At 44.2% G+C, this 21,662-nt stretch overlaps 1 protein-coding gene across 4 annotated transcripts in view; it reads right to left on the reverse strand.

Moving 5' to 3' along the window:
- Positions 1-3,653: 3,653 nt before the first annotated feature.
- PEG3 (paternally expressed 3) overlaps positions 3,654-21,662 on the reverse strand; it is a 34,288-nt gene continuing 16,279 nt past the window's right edge. For 3 of the 4 annotated variants that reach the window (XM_047710660.1, XM_047710662.1, XM_047710661.1), the window contains 7 exons: positions 18,768-19,247; positions 18,062-18,151; positions 16,884-17,039; positions 16,693-16,802; positions 12,407-12,509; positions 11,510-11,602; positions 3,654-11,334 (listed from right to left, as the gene is read on the reverse strand). In XM_047710660.1, coding sequence (XP_047566616.1) covers positions 7,175-11,334; positions 11,510-11,602; positions 12,407-12,509; positions 16,693-16,802; positions 16,884-17,039; positions 18,062-18,151; positions 18,768-19,161 — 5,106 coding nt within the window. In that variant the 5' untranslated portion in view covers positions 19,162-19,247 and the 3' untranslated portion in view covers positions 3,654-7,174. The remainder of the gene's footprint in view (positions 11,335-11,509; positions 11,603-12,406; positions 12,510-16,692; positions 16,803-16,883; positions 17,040-18,061; positions 18,152-18,767; positions 19,248-21,662) is intronic. The other variant, XM_047710663.1, reaches the window with a different exon arrangement.

Consider the following 21,662-nt stretch of genomic DNA (forward strand, 5'->3'; position numbering starts at 1 on the left):
ATTATACTTCTTCTATTTTTTTTTTGTAAACATTTTATTTATTTGATAGAGAGCAATCACAAGTAGGCAGAGAGTCAGGCGTGGGGGGGGGGGGAGTAGGCTCCCCGCCTGCAGAGAGCCCAATGTGAGGCTCGATCCCAGGACCCCAAGACCATGACCTGAGCTGAAGGCAGAGGCTTAACCCACTGAGCCACCCAGGTGCCACTATACTTCTCCTATTACCATAAGGAAGTAGTCCGCTAGTCTCAGGAGGATAAGAGACATGTAGGTAAGGGCCTCCCACCCCAACTATAACTAGCCTACATTAGCTGACAGCCAGCCAACCCCCAGGCATAAGAACAAGCCCAGCTAAGGTAAGAAGAGTCTCCTAGCCAATCTTGAGCTGATCCTAGATGTATGGGAAACAAATATTTATTGTGTGTTTTCAGGTTTGTGGTTGGTGATTATGCAGCATGATTACAATTGATGACTGCTACATATAGTACAAAATTGGTGTTTAAAGCATGCAGCAAGCCCACAGATGTTAAGAGGTGGGTGGGCAGAGAAAGAAAAGTCTAAATCCAAAACAAGTTTCTATTCTGTTAAGGATAAAACATTGCCTCTCAATGATAAAAGGGGCTCAGTGTGATGCACCTGCCCCCAGACTTCTGGCTGGTGTGGGGTGGATATAGAACCAGTCCTGGGTTCTTTCTTATTCATGCCTTTGCAGGGGAGGACTGACTTAAACCAAGTGAAGAGTTTGGAAGGTATAACTAAGATGTGCAGAGCCCAGTTCTCAGTAGCTGGCTTCCCCAGAGACAGCATGTTATATTTGTAATTGTTCTTCAAGTCACCAATGTTCTGATCCCCAATAATTTGTTTAGGTGCAACATCCACTAGTCCTTGGAAGTTTTGTCAACAAATGAATTATCTATATAAAAGGCTGCAGGTCCCTTTGCTAGGTGGAAGGCAGAAGTATCAGACACAGCAGAGTCCTTCCTCAAAGGTGTCTGGACTCTCCCTTAAGTGTTTATAAACTGACCCAAAGAAGTTCTGACTCCAGTAGGGTGGCCCTTGACCACCTCTTTTGAACCTACATTTTTGCTTATTTTGTTATATGAATTATTTGGGGGGCATCACACCCAATTTTGTGTGTCTACTCCCCCCAGGATCGCATTATACCAGCCATCCTCCTAGGGGAAGTGGCCCCCTTTTCAACACTCAGGGACCTCCCGTCACTATGGAGATTGTAGGACATTTCAACTGCTGCCCCGCCCACAGGCAGCCCCTCAACTCTCTTTTGTGTGGGAAGTGATAAAATGAGGCATGTTTCAAAGGGGTTGGAGCTTCAGTTGTCTCAAGTCTTTCTAAGCCTCCCACATACCATCACTACAACTGCCAGGATCCTGTTTCTCCAGGGCCACCCAAACTTTTCGTGTTACAAACAGAGCTAGGCTATCAATTTAACTGATTAACTCAGTTATCTGCAGGATCAAGGTGTTTATAGAAACCCTTCCATACCTCTGATCTTGACACTCAAGTTTCTGAATTTGTCTATGATGACAGCTATTAAAGCCCTTCACGCCAAGGAGAGGTGAGTCCAGAAGGCCAATCACAAGCAGTATTTAGATATTTTACTACCACATGCCTTGTTCTTCTAGTTTTCCACCCCAAGGCCCAAATTTGAATTCAAAGTATATTTCCCTCATGTTTATTATCTCCAACCCACTCTCTGGTATGAACTTCTCTATCAGTTAGGGCTCTTTTGGGTTGCAAATAACAAACATTGGCCAAGTAAAGCAAATAATGAGTAGATTGGAAGGATACTGGGTAGCCCAGAAAATCAAAGGAAAAACTAAAGAGTTCTCAAGAAGGACAGTTACCAAAACAGCTCTATCTGTGCAGGAACAAATAAGTTAGTGCTACCACTGGAATGACGTGTGTTGTGTCCTTCTGCTCAGGGAGCCCAATAGGCACCAGGCTCAGCCTTTGGTTGAGGTAGGGGCAGGGCACTATGGCATTCCCACAAAACTGAGTAGTCTCCAGAAAGAGGAAGTTTTTTGCTTGGTGAAAAGAGCAAAAACTGCCTCAATAACAAAGCCACCTCATGTGAAAGGAAGGTTAAAGATACAGGAGTTCTTAGGAAACCCAAAAGTGGGCAGTTCAGCCAGAATCCACAAGGTACTGGGGTGAGTAAAGCACCAGAAGCCAAGCTTCCCTTCAGTTATATGGCCTAATTCCAGACCCGTTTGTTCATCAGCACACCCAGCCCCAACCTGTGAGCTCTCGGGTAGCCGTTAGTCTGAGTCTGACTACACACTGGGAACCCAAGGGCACCTATCAGCTGAGACCAGGGAAGAGTCAAATATCATGGAATAAATGTGGGGCTGGAGCATGGTTACTGCTACAACAGACACACAGTGGAGGAATTCCGGAAGTGTGAACGTGCTGGTCAGGCAACCCCAGATGACCTTAATTCCTTTTCTCTACTTCCTTTTGTAAAACACACTTCAGGAAATCAATCTTAAGAGAACTGACCCTCTCACCCTGACCTATGCTGATAACCCCTCACCACAGAAGGGCCATCAAAGCTGTAACTGAGGAGTCAGAGTTCACAAGAGATAACCATAGTGTAGTGGGCTTTCATTTTAATATAAATAAGCTAATTTCTAATAAAATGAAAGAACCCAGGACTCTGCCACTGTCAAATTCCAGAGTAGTTAGAATTAAATGAAAATCACATTTTTATATCCTGAGGAGTAGAATCCAATCATGTGACATGCAGATTAGAAGAAGTCACGTATATAACCACCTCCATTGTGTCATGGAGTCAAGGACACAGCAATTCCAAATTGGGTAAGATGCAAACCACAGTCCTAGCCAACAGGGATCCAGCTAGCAACCTGGCAAAAAATCTCTGATCATAACGGAATTACAGGCATGTTTAAAAATTACCTCCCAATTTACCTGGGATGGTAACCCACCAAATTGCATGAGATGCTCGGGTGGCAAAATCAGGTTAAAATAAGGGAAATGACTCCCCTGAAGACTTTTAACTTCAAGGAAGAGTTAGGAATAGACACTTTAAAGAGATTCTAGGGGACCCGGATGGCTGTCAGTTAAGCGTCTGCTTTCTGCTCAGGTCGTGAGCTCCAGGTCCTGGTATTGAGTCCCACATGGTGCTCCCTGCTCAGCGGGGAGCCTGCTTCTTCTCCCTCTGCCTATGCCTACTGCTCCTCCTGCTTGTGCTATCAAATAAAATCTTAGATAATGGTAATAATAATAATAAAGAGATTCTAAACCATAGTACTAACATTTTTATGTTAAGGCATTACTCTCTTGTTTGTAGTTTTTTTGCTTGAAAGAATCTCATATTTGAGATTAAAAATTAAAATGCTGACTCAAGTTGAGTGAAATATACTTGTGTTTATTAGCAAGTTTAAAATCACTACTGGAATATACAGAAGTGCAGTTAAAAATGCAGAATCCTGTAGCATTTAAATATCTCTTAAAAGGAATTATTGAAATAAATACTTAAAAATGTAGTAAGACTTGTAAGCCAAACTTAAAGGCCTAAGGAGAAACTAAATTTCTGGATTTATAGTTGTAACAAAAAACTACACTTACCAACCCCGAACACTTAGAATGGACAAAAGAAGAGACTGACAAGTACCTTCTTTTTAACTTTATTTTTATTGTTGACACTATTACAGATAGATAGAACAACCACAACCATATTATCAAACCAAAAACCTGTGCACAGAAACAAGATGAAGAAAATATATCAAGATGTTAACCACAGTCTTTGGATGGTGAAAATATGGGTGAGTTTCTCTTCTACATTTCTGTAACTTCAAAGTTTCTATAATGAACACATACAGTGTTTATAATGGAAATATATGTGATAAAGGTGGATTACCAAAACACTATGATAAAGACCATTCGAAGAAACCAAGACAAAATATTTAACCATAATCCCACAACAACCACACAACTATTTAACTGTCTTCCATATTTCTTCCCATCTTTGACTCTATGTATACTTATCATTAACACCCTAATTATAGACTGGTGCACAGACCAAGATGTTAACAGCAATTGTTGCTGGGTGTTGGGAATATGGGTGAATTTCTTTTCTTCTAGTTTACTGAATTTTCCAAAGGTTGCTATGAGTATGCATTATATTTGTAATGGAGAAATACATACATAAGATTTAATACCAAAACACCAAAGGTCAATCAAGGAATTTGAGACAATATATTTAACCAATCCCACAATGACAACACTATTTTAATTATTTTCCATATATTTTTTTTCATTTTAGACTTTATGCGTACATATTTAACACTGTTATAATCACAAGCGTGTGCACTAAAACAAGATGGAGAAAATAGATCAAGATGTTAACAGTAGTTGTTGTGTGTTGGGAATATGGGTGACTTTTTTCTCTTTTCTAATTTAGTGTATTTTCCAATATTTTCTCTGGGTATGTATTATGCTTGAAATATAAACAAACATAATAAACTTTGTTATCAAAACACTATTATAAGGAACATTTGAAGACATTAAGATGAAAGTATTTAACCAATTCCACAAAGGTAACGTAACAGCTATTTTGAATACACATTTGACACAGTTATAATCATAAACCTGTGCACAGAAACAAGAATAAACAAGATGTTGAAGAGTATATCTGTCTTTGGATGGTTGGAATATGGATTTTTTTCCTCCACTTTTCTGTATTTTCCAAGTGTCTGATAATGAGTTCAAATTATGTTCACAATGGAAACGTGATTATAAACGTTTTAGTAACACTACAGTAAAGAACATTCAAAGAATTTAAGAAAATAATGCTCAACTATAAGCCTACAACAACAACAACACAATAGCTTTTGACTATAAGCATACATTTTTAATCAGTTATAACTGTAGTATAAATATAGTTCTGTGTCCTGCTTTTTCCACTCAATATTCTGTAAATATACTTCCACATTGCTACATAACTCTTCATGATTATCATTTTTAAACAACTGCATGACAGTCCATGGATACCTTCTTGTAATCATTTTCCTACTGTTTGGCATTTATGTTGTTCCTAATTTTTCACTAACATAAGGTTGGAATGGGCACCCTGAAGTCTGGCAAGTTGTTTAATACTGCCAACAGTGATAAATCCAAATTCACCCCAATAACATCAATGCTGGTTCCCACCTAAAGGGTCCTCCTGTTTTGTGGGGCCTCAATGCTCCTTGGAGGTCCATTCCAACCTCAGGTCTTTCCATGCAGCTGGCCCTCACCTACATTGAAAAGGCCTCTTCTTAACTGCCCAGGACATCCTACTCAATTAATTCCCACAAACCTGGCCTTCTAAGCCTTGCTTTCCATGTTTCCTTCTGTCTGCTTCCTTACCCTCCTAGATCTGGTGATGTATTAGGACTCCCTTCTTTGGCTTCCTCATTTCTGCTTCATGCTTTCAACAATACAACCTCCCTCGACTTTGGCATTCCCTGCAGCTCTGACATACACGCTCTGAGCCCCAACCCTGCAGATCCAGGAGAGTGAGACTTAGACAAATTCCCCCAGCAGGTGTATTAATTTTGCTTGCTCAAATTATCTGCTGTTATCTTTTGTTCACTTAATCTATAGATCCACTTAAGTTTTTTTTTTAATTTTTTTTCCCAGCCAACTCAAAGCCAAAAAATTTAATAGTCATTATGCAAGGGGAGGGGAAGCAAAAGAGCACAGGTGGTCCACAGAACAGGACACAGGAAACCTCAAGCTAGAAGGTCAATTTGTGATTAAGTGGAAAACTGAGGTGATCAGACGAACGTGACACTAAATGGATAGCTCAGAAATACTTAGAAGGGCTGAAAGAGGGAGCAACAAATGGTAAGGAAAGAAATTAAGGCTGCTGGGGAACCTGAGTCCATGTTAAGCTTAAGTTGACTGTAAAGAAAGCTTTTTTTAAATTTTTTTTAAAATTTTTTTAAATTTTTAAAATGCAAGTTAGACATGGGTGGAGGGTCGGACAGGTGAAGATGAGAATTAAGCGACAGAAAGGTCTAAGGATACTAGCTCCTGGGCATCCAGGGTGCAAACTGACTTGTGGCCATATAATACTAATGAAGCCACGCTGCTACTTGTCACTTAAGGCAGGAAGCGCACAAAGGAAGTGATGGAAATTGTAAGCCTGCGTCCTTATTTACAACATGAAAGCCTCTCCCTCTGGTTTTCAATCATCAGTAGGCACTACTGTGATCTAGTGATGGTTGCAACCCACTCTTTAAAGGCAAAAGCATAAGATTTATAGGGAAAAGCTTCAGCTTTTAAAAATTCACTATCAAACACACAAGTTGGTTAAAAAACAAAAACAAAAACTTGTAATATATTTGCATGAGAATCACTGCAAGGTACAATGTGGCAACCAACCACTCTGGGTCACAGAAAGCCAATCCACATATCGTAAAGGCTTACACAGCATTAGGTTCCAAAGTGTTGGTGTAGACAAAAAGGCTGAAAAGGAAGTTCCAAGTACTTCTCTTTTCAAACAGCAAAGAATAAAAGACATTTTACCTTCCATGCTTACACTTTTACAGGAATACTTAAGGGTAAGGAACAATACACAATTACTCAAAACGATACTGATGGGGTTCAAATAATGCACAATTAAGTCTTTCTCAGAATCTAAGATACTTAGAAATATATTCTAATTTGTTGCTCTCTTCCTCCTCCAAAAAAAAAAAAAATCAGAGTACCAGGTAAGGTACCTCTGCACAGTAAACTGTATATCATATTAAATCCAAATATATGTGATTACTGCTTTTGCTACCATATGCTATTTTATATACATTGCAGGGAATATTATATATAGGTTACGGAAGTGTCATTTACATTTAACTGGGGCAATTTCTGTAATCTCAAAAACTTTTAGGATTTTCCCTCCAATAGATTACTCAGATGAAAGGTATGTGCTATAGCTTTCCCACATGCATTCAGCGATGTGTGATGGGGGAGAGCTAAAACCAAAAGAGTTTCCACTTCGGTCTCTTTAGTCTGAGTTGTCTAATACTACAAGTCAGGTGTGTACATGCCGGGGTAAGTTTCCTTCTGACGCTATTATAGATTGGTTTCAAGTCTCTGGTTTAGTGGGGGTCAAGTTCTAATTGAAGGTTTTCTAACCTTTATACTTGTGTTCTCAGCCAGTATGAGTATTCTGGTGTCTAGCAAGGGACAGGCGATCACTGAAAAGCTGCCCACAGACATCACATTTGAAGTACTTGTCATCAGCCCTATCGTTGTCACTAGTGCTGGTGCTGGCATGTTCAGTGTAGCGTGAGCTTTCCCCATAGACACTTCCAGGCTCAAATATTATCACCCTGGCATGGGTTTTCAGGTGCTCACCATAGGTTGAGTTGGAGGTGAAGGTTTCTCCACACTCCCTACAGTCATAGTATGGTTCTTCAACCTGAATCTCCTGATCCTCACCTTCTTCTTCTGGGTCTTCAATCCCTGCCCCATCTGGCTCGTCAGCATCTCCCTCTGGCTCTTCAGCCTTTCCCTCCGGCTCCTCAGCTCTTTCTTCTGGGTCTTCAATCCCTGCACCATCTGGCTCATCAGCATCTCCATTGGGCTGTTCAGCCTCTCCATTGGGCTGTTCGGCCTCCCCATTTGGCTCCGCAGCCTCCCCATCTGGCCCTTCGGCCTCTCCATTGGGCTCAGCGGCCTCTACGTTAGGCTCAGCAGCCTCCACCTCTGGTTCAGCAGCCTCCACCTCTGGCTCAGCAGCTTCTACATTTGATCCCTGGATCCGCAGAACTTCTCTTGGAACAAGGACATTGGCTTCCACCTCCTGGGCTCCTTCTTCTTCTTCCTCTTCAAGATGAAGCTTCTGATGTTTTGTGAGAACTGTGTTGTGAATGAAGGACTTCCCACAGTCCTTGCATTCATAGAATGGTGAATCTCTTTTAGGAGGCTCAGTGAGAAATGAGGTGTGAACAAAGGTGGCCCCATAATCATAGGGCTCATCTTTCTCATGAACTCTCATGTGCTCCCTAAGGTCTGACTGATTGAGGAAGGATTCTCCGCATGTTTTACATTCATAGTGTTTCTCTTCGGTCTGACTTCTCTGAAACTCAGTAAGGGCCAAGCCTGGACTGACTGCATCTTCACTTCTCTGGTCCTGCTCCGGTAAATCCTCACCAGTGTGAATTCTCATATGTTCACTAAGGACAGAGCCATGAATGAAGTCTTGTCCACACACGTGGCACTGAAGGGATGTTCCTGCAGGAGGATTCTTCTGTGGGGCACGAGGCCTCCGTGGGTTAATGACCAAGGGTTGCATAAAAGGCTCCTCATACCTTCTATGGCCAAAGAATTGATCTTGCTCATGGATTTTCTGATGCTCAAAAAGGAATGAGCTGTGAACAAAAGATTCCCCACAGGCAGGGCATTCGTAGAGCTGCTCCCCAGTATAATCTTTCTGATATTCACTGACAGAATGGGTATGGATTACAGAATGTGTGTACTCACGACTATCAGTGAGATACTCTCTGCCATGAACCTTCTGGTGATCCTTCAGGTCTGCGCGGTCTGCAAAACCCAGCCCACAGTCCTTACATCCATAGATTGCGTCTTCAGTCTCATCCTGCTCGTCCTGCTCATCTGGGTCATCCTGCCGAGGCTCTACCTGCCGAGGCCCATCAAGGCCTATGCCCTGAATAACAGAGCTTCCAAAGAGCTTCCGGCCATGGAATTCTTCTCGGGCATAGATCTTCTGATGTGCCCCAAGCTCTTCAATGGTGGCGAAACAGTCCCCACACTCCTTACATTTGTTGTGCACCTGCTGTTCAGCGTAACTCGTCTGTGCTTGCTCTTCAGTGTAACTCAGTGATGCTGGCTGTTTAATGAAACTCAGTGGTGCTGGTTCTTTAAGGAAACTCAGCGCTGCTGGGTCTTTAATGAAACTCAGCGGTGCTGGTTCTTTAGTGAAACTCAGTGGTGCTGTTTGTTTAATGTAACTCATCTGCATGGGGTTTTCAGGGTAACTTATCTGCACTGGGTGTGCAATGTAATTTGTCGGCCCTATTTGTTTAGGGTAACTCACCGGCGCTGGGGGTTTAGTGGAATTCGCTGGTGCTGGGGGTTTAGCGTAACTTGTCTGTGCTGGTTGTTCGGAGTATCTCATCTGCCCCGGGTGTTCGGCGTAACTCGTCTGTGCTTGTTCAGCATAACTTGTCTGAGGGTCAGTAGAGGCTAAGCTGCGAATTACAGATTGTTCATAGTTTTTACTTCCAGAGGGCTTCTTTCTATCATGAATCTTTTGATGCTCGGTGAGGTCGGAATTACGAACAAAGGATTCTCCACACACTGGACATTCATAGAATCTCTCTCTAGGGCGAAATGTATGAGGTTCACCAAAACGTAGGGAGTGAATTACAGAGGTCTCGTGGTTCCTACGCTCAATGTTTTTTTTTTTAGCACGAGCCTTCTGATGTTCGCGGACATTGGAGCTGGGAACAGACGATTCACTGGACCCCTGACTAGTCAGACTTCTCGGAGGTTCGATACGGGACACACTTTGTATAACAGAGTCCTTGTAGTTGTTACTCTTAGCCCCTTCATAAGGGTTCTCTCTGGCAGGAGTTTTCTGTTGCTTATCACGAGGGTCGGAAATGTGAGTGGAGGATTCCCCCTTCTGATCACATTCAACAACTTCATTTCCGTTGCAATTTCTGGGAGGCCTGAAAGAAGCTAAGCTATGGATAACAGACATTTCATATTTCTTTCCTTCGGAATTCTCTCCAGCATGGACTTTCTGATGTTCAGTAACACCTGAGCTCTGGGTAGACTCTGCAATCACTTGTGGTTTACTGGGCCCCACTGCACTGTGACTTTTCTGAGCTTTAGCAAAGGCTACGCTATGAATAACAGACCTCTCATACGGTTTTCTCTCACAGGCATTTTCTTTAGTAGGAATCTTCTGGCCATCATCAGGGTTAGAGCTGATGGTGAACGCCTTCTCATCCTCCTCGCTTTCAGGTGGTCTTGTTATAGTATGACTCTTCTGAGATTCAGTGAAGGGCACGCTATGAATGACAGACTTCTCGTACCCTCTGCCTTCATAGAGGTTCTTTCGAGAATGAATTTTCTGATGCTCACCGAGGTCTGAGCTTTGCCTAAAGGCATCCCCACCATCTTTAAAGTCATAGAGCTTCTCTTTGGAGTAAGATTTCTGACGCCTTTTAAGGGACTGACCAGGAATAAAGGTTTCCTCACACACTTTACCCTTATTTTCAAATAAGTTTCCTCTAGTATGGATCTTCTGATGTTCTTTCAGGGATGAGCTATGATGGAAAGTCTCCCCGCACACCTTACATTCATACATTTTCTCTTTACCATACATTTTCGGAACTTCATTAAGGGGTGGGCTAGGTTTAAAGGCTTCCCCACGCTCATTATCTTTGTCATCTTTACCATGGGTTTTCTGGTGTTCAATCAGGGCAGAACTATGAAGGAAGGTTTCCTTACACACCTTACATTCATAAAATTTATCCTTTCCATATATTTTCTGAAGCTCGCTGAAGGTTGGGCTAGGCATGAAGGGCTCCTCGTACTCTTCATCATTACATTCTGCAAGATGCTCTCTAGCATGAATTTTCCGATGTTCGGCAAGGGCGGCACTCTTATTGAAGGTTTCCCCACACTCCTTACATTCGAAGCGTTTCCCCCCAGCCTGGCTTTTCTGAACCTCACTGACAGCCACACTGTGAATAAACGATTCGCCATACTCATAGAGATTCTCTCTAGTATGCATGATCTGATGTTCGACAAATTCTGAAATCACACTGAAAGACCTCCCACACTCATCACACACATAGGACATTGCCCCAAAATCAAGTGGGTGCGACTCAGTGAAGGAGGGGGCACTAAGACTGCTCATGCTCATGGCTTTTCTCATTTCACTACATTCAAAAGGTCTCTTCCTTGCATAGCCTTTCTGCTCATGAATGGAGCCCTTCCCATCTGTGTCAAACTGATAGCGCCTTTTTCTTTCAAGAACTCTCTTTTTGGAAACAAGACTTGAGTTACAATTATAGCTTCCCCCAAAAGCATTCCCTTCATAGCCCCTCTCCTGAATCACCGACTCCCTCTTGTTGAATGAAGCTTCTTTCCAATCATTGTCTGGCCTTCTGGAGAACCTCTGTGACCGATCATTAGAGTCCCTGGCCCTTCCCGATTTGGAGTTTCGTGAAACATCCTTGATGAATTTTTCCATTATCACCCCGTGGGAAGATTCATCTTCACAAATTCCCCGCCGATGGGTTGACTTTTTGGTTTCAGGCATGGTTTTCAGACCTGAAAAGAAACCCCAGATGTAAATACTCCCTAGTCCCTGTACGTGTGCAAAGTAACAGTGGGACTTCTGAGATGATGGTGTGAATACAAAATGTAAGAGATTTACCAGTGTATAGGTACAGCTCCCATCTCACTACCTAAAGTGGCCACTAGCTGGGATCTGCCTAGTGCTTACCTCGACTGGTGCTCGGGTAGGCACTTCTCTTTGACCTTGATGAATGGCCTTGTGTCATATGGGAGTGACCATCGTCTTCGGCAAGTTGAACCCCTGTTCACAAGAATAATATGAGTTATGGCTTATATAGCTGCAATCAGGTTGGGTACAAGACTCAACACAAGATAGTGCCTACCTTCCAACAAACCACTAAGGGAGGTAGCTCATACCCAACTCCTTGAATAGTCCCTGTCTCTGAACAGTCCTATGTGCAGTCCCACATCCTCACTGTCCACCTCTCAGTCCATTCTAGCCTGCATTTTAATTAATTTTCCCAACTCCACCTAGAAATCTGTAGAGAGACCACCCATGTCCTTAAATCCAATGCATCCTTTTTAGTCTTCACCTTTTTATAACCTTTTAAATCCCAACACCCTCTTTTTCACCGGCCTCCATGGTTCTCCTCTTCCTTGACTCTTTTCTCCAGCTGTTCTCTGAACTCCACTGCCTCGCACAGCTCTCTCCCCGGCATCAGACCTGCACAGCCAAGCGCCCGCTATGACTGGAGCTAGAGGACTTCATGGACAGTCCAAACGGGAACTCAGGATCCCATTTTACTTTTGTATTTAAAAATCTTCACTGCCACCTCTCTAGAAAAAAGTGCCAACTCTTGTGGCAAGAGACATCTCCCCATTCTCTTCTACCTTGTACAATACACTCTTCACCCAAAGCCAGAATGATTTCTCAAAAACATAAATCTCATCATTTACTTCTCCCCTTGAAATATTCAAAGCCTTCTTATTGCCCTTAAAGTCCAAATATATTAACATCAATTCTAATATCCTGCAGCTTTAAGAATAAGGTGACAAAAAGCTTCAATGACTAGGTCTGGAGTAACTGACAGAAGCACCTGCTTACCCAGGGAGAGCAGCTTCCTATAGTTCTCCATGTTGTCCTGAATTGGGTTCTGAGGCTTCCTGTCCTCAGTCAGGTTCACAACGTCCTGGTATGACACTGCATCCTAAAATACCAAACACAGACCTCTCAATGGAGTCTTTCCACAGGCATCCAAGAGAGAAGAATTCTGGCAACATGGGTCCTACACATACAAAGATATGTAGAAAGTGCTCACAGTGTTTGGGGTTCTGAGTGATCCCAGCAAGTTTTACTACGGACCTACTTTGTACCTACCTTGGCGCTATACTCTGAGGAAGATCCAAAAGACGTATGACACATATTCCTTGCCCTCATGCAGCTTATAATTTGGTTGGAGAGAAAAGACTCATGAAACAATTAGAGAACAATAAACAATAAAGTGGGGTACAGATTATCAGTATTAAATAGCTTTGGTAGAAGGACAGCTCAGGGTTTTGTAGGACTTGGGTGGAACCTTAAGTGGTTAAGACTCCGAACACAGAGAAAAGGGACTGGTGGGAGAGCTTCAACAGGCCAAACATCAATTATGTGTGGCATATGCAAGGACAGAAGGAAAAAATGTTTCAGCAGACAACTGGTCAGCAACTGTGACTAAAGACTCCTTCCAAGGTCTCACTGTGTCCTGTGCTCACCTTCACTGTACAACACGGATACTTGGTGGGCTCTTCTAGGTGTGGACAAGTTCCAAATAACCCAGATGTAACTTTAAGTACTGAATGCCTTCATTTTATAGCTGCCTCTTCCACTGTAACAGCTATGTCTCTAATAGTAATTTTTAAATTCCCTGCATTACTCAGAAGAATCTTCTATGCAGGATCTCACAGGATCTTTCCTTACTGCTGCACCAGAATGTCACTGGTCTCACGGAAGTGTGGTCCCAGGGAGTACAGCACCACGGCCTAGAGACAGACTTAAGGATGGACACAGCACCATGGAAAGCCTGCAGGTTTTAGAGCCAGAGAAAACTCGAGGGTCAAAGGAGAACTGTACCATTGATGAGCCATGCAACCTTGGGAAAAGATATCTTTCTGAGCCTCAGGTTCTTCGTCTGTAAAATGGAGAGTTAGGCCCAACCTGCCGTGCAATATTGTGGGTGATGATTTTCTGCAATGTGATGTGTTGTTTAAACATCAAGAAAAACTACATAAAGAAAATGTAAACCACCAAATTACTATATAAAGATATTTTGATATTAAATTTATTACAGTTTCTCTCTGGGAAGTGGCATTATAGCCATGTGAAATGTAGCAAAAAAAAAAAAAAAAAAGGTGCATTCACAATTAGGTGTATCTCCTACAGAGAAAGATAATAAGCACACACACTAGGAGTTAAGAGGAAAGCCTCATTTATGCACCTGCCAATATCCAGTGATACAAACCAAAAACCACAACCAAAACTAAGCAGAGTTCAAAACTGAAATCCTTCCTAGGTCCAGGCTGAGAATTCCTAGAATAAGGAACAAGCGACATAGCTCAGAAGCCACTGCAAACTGGGTACAACTGCCACCCCAGAAAGCTGACTTGCATTGTTTTTGCTGGGTGCCAATCTCCTGCCCAACAGCAAGTTCAAGAGCAAAAGCCATGCTATGCTCATGTCTGTGACAGTGCGTCCTAAGTCCCAGCACCGGTTTATTATACTACAAAGGAAAGTGTGGGTGGGAACATAGATGCATTTCCGGTGAGAGAAAGGGAACCAGGGCTCTTAACTTGGGGGATTAGCAGAGAAAGAGATGCAGTTAAGAACTTGGAGAGCACAGGGAAGTCAGAAGAGTCACCACCCCTGGTGTCGACAGACACCCCCAAGGACAATGGCAAAAAGCAATGGCTGTTTTTCATACTCTTCTCTTCATTTGATTGAGTAAAATAAATGCATGTTAAATTTTTAACTACATTGTTCCTATGAAAGAAAAATGGTGCTCTGATTTAAAGTGAAGTTATAATCTATGCAACAGGGCTTCTCTAAAGCAGTTGCTGGCATTAGATGCCACAAAATGGCATCTAAATTTGCACAAGCAGCAATCAAGCTCCACTCAAACGGGCACCGCCCAGAGGGCAACGTGGCGCCACTTCACTTTCATAGCAGGACCCACACGCCAAGTGATTCAGATTTACACACGCTGCTAAGAGAGGGTGAGGATTTTCTATTGCGTATACCCTCACAATGTAATTTACATCTGCTGCGGCTGCCACTCCTACCCCACTGAGGTAGCAGTGATCAGTGGGTTCTAGACATTAAGAAGACACAGACATGGAGCCAGCTTTTCTCAGAGTCAAGGAAGGGCATTTTTGTTTTTTTAAAAGTAGGCTCCACACCCAGCATGGAGGCTGATTTGGGGACTGAACTTAAGACCCTGAGACAAGACCTGAGCTGAAATCAAGAGCTGGGACTCTTAACCAACTGTGCCATCCAGGCGCCCCCTTGAGGAAGGGGATTTAAAAAGCAAAAGAAGACAAAAGTCAATTACCAATCATCTTCGTTTCATAAGAGCATTCTAACACTCCCAAAATAAGGACACTTGCATTTCTCATTTCCCCACATATCAGTGAAAACTTAGTGACCATCTGGCATAGCAGTGCTCGGGAGCCACTGATCTTCGTTGCAGACCAGCTTCATGGGTGGAAAATGCATATCAATGAGACTTTTTTTTCTCCGAAATCAAATTTAAGAAAGAGTCTATGATTTAGTATTCTTATCTAGGTTCCTAAAATTTTGGTTACTTTGGTTTCTTCAAATAAAGCATCAAAATTAGTGAAAAACTAAGTGTGTCACAAACTTAGATTGTTTCCCTGACACAAGGGCTGGAGGGACTGAGTCACCTCTGACCCCATCTACCTTCTCCCACGTCCTTCTGCTGCTGCAAGAGCTCTGCTTTCAATACCCGGACGCTACCCATCCTCCCTTCTCATACACACCTGTGGATCCTTGCTTGCCTGGGACAGAGGACAAATGACAGACCTCTCAGGGTAGGACACAAAGCCCTCCGTCAGCTGATCCCAAATCATAAATCTCACTGCAGGCACCATTACTAATATATCTCAGTGCACTGGGGATAGACCTGAGCTCTCCTCTTGGCTACAGGACACCAGCAACCAGGCCTACCCAGGCTTCAGGATGTCTTGGGTCTCTTGCCCTCTGTGTTCTGGCTAACCTGGCCTTTGTGTGATTCCTGCCTCAGGGCCTTCGCCTGGGATCTCCTGAACCCAACACATCACCTAGTCAAGTGTTCCTGTCCTTCAGCTGCCAAATGTTACTGCCTTCAAGAGATCTCCTTTCAAATCCAAACCAAGACGCCCATGACAATTTCTTGTTGTAACTCCCAATTTTCCCTTAACAGCACCCTGTATAATTAACATATATGGTATTTATATGGAAATTTATTTGTGGGATTGTTGAATGCCCTTCTCTGTTATAAGCCTCAAAGTTTCCAGGGCCTCCAGGGACCCTAATTATCTCAGTCACTACTGTATTCCTTGACCTGGGGGAGGTCCTTAATAGTTAAGAAGAGACGCAGGCTCCTCACACTCAGCTACCCGCTTCCTCTCAAAGCCCTTTCAATGCTATGGCTGCCCTTTACGATGCCATGTTGTAAGTGACCTGTCTCCTTAAAGGTCATCTCAAATCCCAAGTCCTTTTTCCCTTCACCAATTTCCCCAGCATACTGCCTTTTAAAATTACTGCCCATGCCAGGCATTCATGATAAGCACTTCATATACACATATGAATCGTACTCATTCCTCCCAGCAGCCCTGCTGAGCCAATCACCACATCCATCCTACAGATGAGGAAACTGAGGTTCAGCTTGCTTAAGTAAATGTTCCAAGGCTGCACACCCAACAGGTGGCAGAGCTGGGCTTCAAACCCAAAGCCAGCTCTTGTTGGCTCCAGAGCCTCTGCTCTCACTTGCCAGTCTGCTGTATGACCTGGCCACTTCCTTGGCTCCCCACAGTGGGCCGGCCAGAAAGCTCTCCAGAACAGTTCTGCTTCCCTGGCCCAACAGGAACAACAGACATGACCAAAGCACAACTCAGATGCTGAGTGGAAAAGTGTTTCCTCTGACTATGTGGATAAATGGGAAAATAGGCAGGAGTCACCCCAGCCACTTGCCACCTCTGGGGATGGGCCTGGGCTCCTTGCAGGGAGTAATTACCCCCTCCCTACAGCCAACTGGGATGCTAGGGAGCAGATGAACATACCCTCTTGGGAAAGAAAGGCATCTCTGCTATGAAAAGAAGATGGCCTTTCCAGAAAGAGAGGAAACCTAAGCATACCTGAGATCTTGACTCATAATCCATCACGGAGTCCCTACGTTTGCGCTCCCTTTCCATCGCAAAAGTTGTTTTCTCCATCAGAGGAAGGGAAAGATCCCGTTGAGGAAGTCCTGGGAAGAGAAAAGACATCATGAAGGACAAGGCCCAGTCTAACCCTGCACGCTCATCAGGACGTCAAGCAGGTGACTTACTGCTTCTGGGATTCCTGGTGTATGGCCAGCGGTCTCGAGACTCCAGGTCTCTGCTTCTCCCTCTCCGTTCCCGCTCCCGGTCCCAGTCCAGCCCCCAGTCCCGATTCCGGTCCCGGTCCTGATCCCAGTCCTGGTCCCATTCCCGGTCCCGGTCACCTGAGAAAGCCAGACATTCCAGAAGTTAACAAAAATGTTCTGACACGTGTGTTCTCCCTTCATGTGTACACACACCACTTGGGAAAGGAACACTCTCCTTGCTCCTCCCTTGATGAAAGGGATCCCACAATGAGGTTTCCAGACTCCTAAGCATGATCTGAGCTTTTCCTATTACCCTAGACGTGAAACACCATTTCTGGAGGCTTGGCTCAAGTGGGGCATACTGCAAAGCAAGTTCCAAAGGTTGGTTTAGAGGTTAGTTCCCCTTCAAACACTTCTGTTGGTTTCCCAGTTCCTACATACTCAAATCCACACTCAGGACAATGACTTCAGACTCTCTGCTGTTGGGCTTACCCCTGACTATCTTAATGGACACCTTACACTACTCCAAAGAAACAAAACACATGCCCTTCCCAAAAGCACTCCTCCTTTTAGAAAGTTCACTGAAGAACCTTTAACAGATAAAATAGCTTTTAGAAACAAAGTAGTAATGGACTTTGTCCCTCTTGGAGAGGGTGTGTCATACCTTCAAATAGGCTGCTGCAAATTTCCAACAGCTTTAAATACGATCTCGAAAATTGTAGGGGTGCCTGGGCAGCTCAGTTGGTTGAGCGACTGCCTTTGGCTCAGATCATGATCCCAGGATTCTGGGATCGAGCCCCAGGTCAGGCTCCCTGCTCAGGATCTGAGTGTTTCTCCCTCTCCCTCCCCTTACTCACTCTCAGATAATTGAATAAAATCTTAAAAAAAAAAAAAAAAAAAGAAAATTATATTTCATGCCACATACTGCTATCTGCTTTAATTTAAAAAAAAAAGTCTCATTATGTCATCAATTAATTTACTTTCCGCTCAGATCTTAAGTAGCAGCAGCTGCCCTGGGGAAGGCGCTGCTGTCTTCCCTGAAGACTTCATGCCCACCATGCACTTTTATACCATGCGGCAGGCTTGTTGGAGGGGAAGTTAGGCTGAAGTCTGGAAGCATGCCCAATGCGGGGGGAGCATAATCGGACAGGGTTACTCACTGCAGAAAGAAGAGGCGGAGCGCGGCGGCGGGGACTCTGCTCCCTTCCGGCTCATGCTGTCTTCGCTGAGGAGGTCACTGCTGTTGTCGTCTGAGAGGACACCAGACACTGACTTAACGCTTTATCACCTCTGGCTTGTGTTCTCGAAATCGCTCCCCCAACTGGAGTCTGCTCTTGCCCCTACCGCACTAACCCCCAACCTCAACAGGTTGGATCAGGAGTGATCAGATCCTCTCATCCCTCCGCTTCCTACTGCTCCTGGGCTGGCAAGTGGCTGCAACTGCCCTCCCACCTCACCTCTAAGTAGCAGCCGCAACAACTTTTGGGGGAAATACACCCTCTGTTTCACGAAAGGGAGACTGGACCAGGGTTGTGAGGCCCACGGAGGCTCACCAATTCCTCATGGAGGCCCTCAATGAAGTGTTGCTTTTCCTTCTCACACCACTTAGGGTGGTGGTTCTTAACCAGGGCATTCTACTCCCCAGGGGACATTTGTCAACATCACGAAGTTGTCACAGCTGGGGAGGGAATGCAACTGGTATCCCGTGGGTAGAGAAGGGCCAGAGATGTCACTGTATGTCCTATAACAAGCTGGCCCCCCACAAAGAGAACGATCTAGCCTTGAACACCAACAATGCTGAGGCTGCGAACCCCCAGGAGCTCACAGCTCCCTGACGGCCTTCACCACGCTTCTACGAAGTCTCACCTCCTGGCTCATACATCCCCTTGTAATTTTCCAGCAGAGTAACTAGCTTCTCACAGTTCTCTGGCTTTTTTGCCCGCACCCAAGGCTTTATCTTTTCTGGAAGGATGGTCAGGTACTGCTCAAGGACCAAGAGCTCAATAATCTCCTCCTTGGTGCGAGTCTCCGGCTGCAGCCAATCAAGGCAGAGGTTTCGGAGTTTGAACAGCGTCTTCCGAGGCCCAACAAATTCCACGTAGAGGAAATTTCGAAACCTCTGATGAAAGAATTCAGGGTCAGTTGCACCTTCTCTTACGGTGGCATCCGGCTCCTTAGTCAAGTCACTGTCTAGCTCATATAGATCTGGGGCCCAAGACTTCTTGGGTTTGGTGGCAGACAAGTACTTTGGAGGCAGCATTTTTCTAAGTAAAATTTTCACTGGAGGAACCAAACATGAGTCAACAGGAAAGACGCAGCAGCCTGTGACAGTCAGTACTCAGGGACCTGTAGATCGTAAGGAGATATACACATGTCCCAGAAGTTGAGGATCAGGCAGCAGTGCAGGGCTGCCCTACACGGTCAACAATTCTTTGTGAACAGGCCAAGGGGACAGAGATGCATAAGCCCACAATATACAGACACACACACAGCACACAAAGTTGGCTTCACAAAGCACTTACAAGCATAACCTCTGGGCACACCTGTTTGAGAGTTAGCTCCACTACTAACTGGTTTTGTGACCGCAGGCAACCATTCAATGTCCTAGAGTCTGTCCCCTTATCTACACAAGGGGAAAAAAGCCCTCAACCCTTTTAAAACTGAGATTAAATAAGTTAGTATTTTTTTTTAAAGATTTTATTTATTTATTTGACAGAGATCACAAGTAGGCAGAGAGGCAGGCAGAGAGAGAGGAGGAAGCAGGCTCCCCGCTGAGCAGAGAGCCCGACGCGGGACCCAATCCCGGGACCCTGAGATCATGACCCGAGCCGAAGGCAGTGGCTTAATCCACTGAGCCAGCCAGATGCCCATAAGTTAGTATTTCTAAAGGCCTAACTACCCAATGTCCACACATGGGAAATGCTCAAGGTGCTAGCCATTACTGAAACTGGAGGTCAATTTTTTCTTCAGCAAAAATGGAAAAGGGAATATAGGGAATGATGGCCAAGACTGCTACTTCTGATTATTTCTGAACATCTCCATCTTTGCCGAAGGTCCTACTGGCCAGAGTGGCAGAGTTTGCTGGTATGCTTAGGACCCCTTCCCTCAGCACTGCACCCCCTTCTGATGAGTGCCTGTCCCAAAACCCAGCCTCAGGCTCTGCTAACACCACATCCTCAGGTACGTTTCCTGAGCTGTACTTGATCTTTTTTTTTTTAAGATTTTATTTATTTGACAGAGATCACAAGTAGGCAGAGAGGCAGGCAGAGGGGCGGGAGGAAGCAGGCCCCCCTGCCAAGCAGAGAGCCTGATGTGGGGCTCAATCCCAGGACCTAAGATCACATGACCTGAGCCGAAGGCAGAGGCTCAACCCACTGAGCCAGCCAGGCACCCCTGCTGTACTTCATCTTTTAAGTGCTGCAAGTACTCATCACATTTATTTTTAAATACTGGAATTAACATGCTCCTCTCCCCACAGCAAACTATAAACTCTATTAAATGGATTAGAGATTAACTTTTCCATCCCTGTGTCCTCTAGTGCCAGCTTAACACAAAGTCAGGTGTCAACAGTGAAATAATGTTATCAAAAATAACGTACACAGACCCATCCTAGAATTGATTTTAGACACAGGCAAGTATTACTATGTGCCTGCAGAGGCTTGGAGAAGTTTCTAGGGAGAGAGAACATCCTAGGTTAACCTCTAGGCCACTGCTTCTGAAAGAGCATTCTGGTGTGTCACCCTCCTCGCCTGCCAACTGTTCTACCAGCCCCTTCTCCGTATCTGCAGACAACTGGGTAGGAAGCCCTGGTGGGTGTATGGGAAGCTCTCTGTGCTGCCTAGTATACTGGGGGGAAATTAAACGCAATATTGGTGAAGCCAAGGTGATAAAACATAGGTTATTCACATGAACAGTAAGAATATGATGCAGTGGCCATCAGGCTTCCTCATGCTATTGATCAATCTTGCCAAAGTTTGTCTTGAAAGAACCAGCTTTGATAATCCTCTGTATGGTTTCATTTTTTCCCCTAGTTCTTTATTTTTCTTTTATTATCTGCCCCCTCTTTTTAGAAAAACCCTTTAGACAGAGTAAAAAAAGCTGATATTCATCTTTTCTCTAATGTAACCAATTAAGGCTATACATGTCTCCGTGTGGACAGCCACAAATGGTACAAGGAAGCTGGCACTATGGAAACAAAATCTAGCTTTGGGTGGGTCAATTAATTCACCCAACAGTTCTGTACTTCTGGCTTTACTTCCAGAGAAGAACAAAATCATATGCAGCAAAAATTCTCTGCTTTTTTGGTTTTGTTTTGTTTTTGTTTTAAAAGGAAACCAAGTATGTTTAAAATTAAGGTTTTATTTTTTAGTGTCAAGAGAAAACGAGGTGTTTCCTTTATTATTTGGGAATAAATGTAGCAAAGTCTGCCACTCTGGGTTCCGCTGGCAGCGATGGGCTTGCATGCTACTCATGCACGAGCTGCCCTCCCATGCCCTCTCCCACCACTATCCCCGGGAGCACCAAGCCTCACAAACACACATACATCATGAAGACCCTCATGAATGAAGCACTGTCTCCCTGACTGCCCTGCCCTCCTTGAGGAGGACAGGCAGTAACAGAGACAAAGGCACTTCTGAACAGAAGACTTCCAAAGCAGGGAAAGGAAAAGGGCAAAGGAAAAGGCTCTGGGGAACTGGTGTGATAATCTGGATGAGAGAACAGTCCATTTTATCCAGGATTTGGCTAAGAGGGACCACCTCT

The sequence above is a fragment of the Lutra lutra genome, chromosome 17, assembly GCF_902655055.1.
Source record: "Lutra lutra chromosome 17, mLutLut1.2, whole genome shotgun sequence".
Lineage (NCBI taxonomy): Eukaryota > Metazoa > Chordata > Mammalia > Carnivora > Mustelidae > Lutra > Lutra lutra.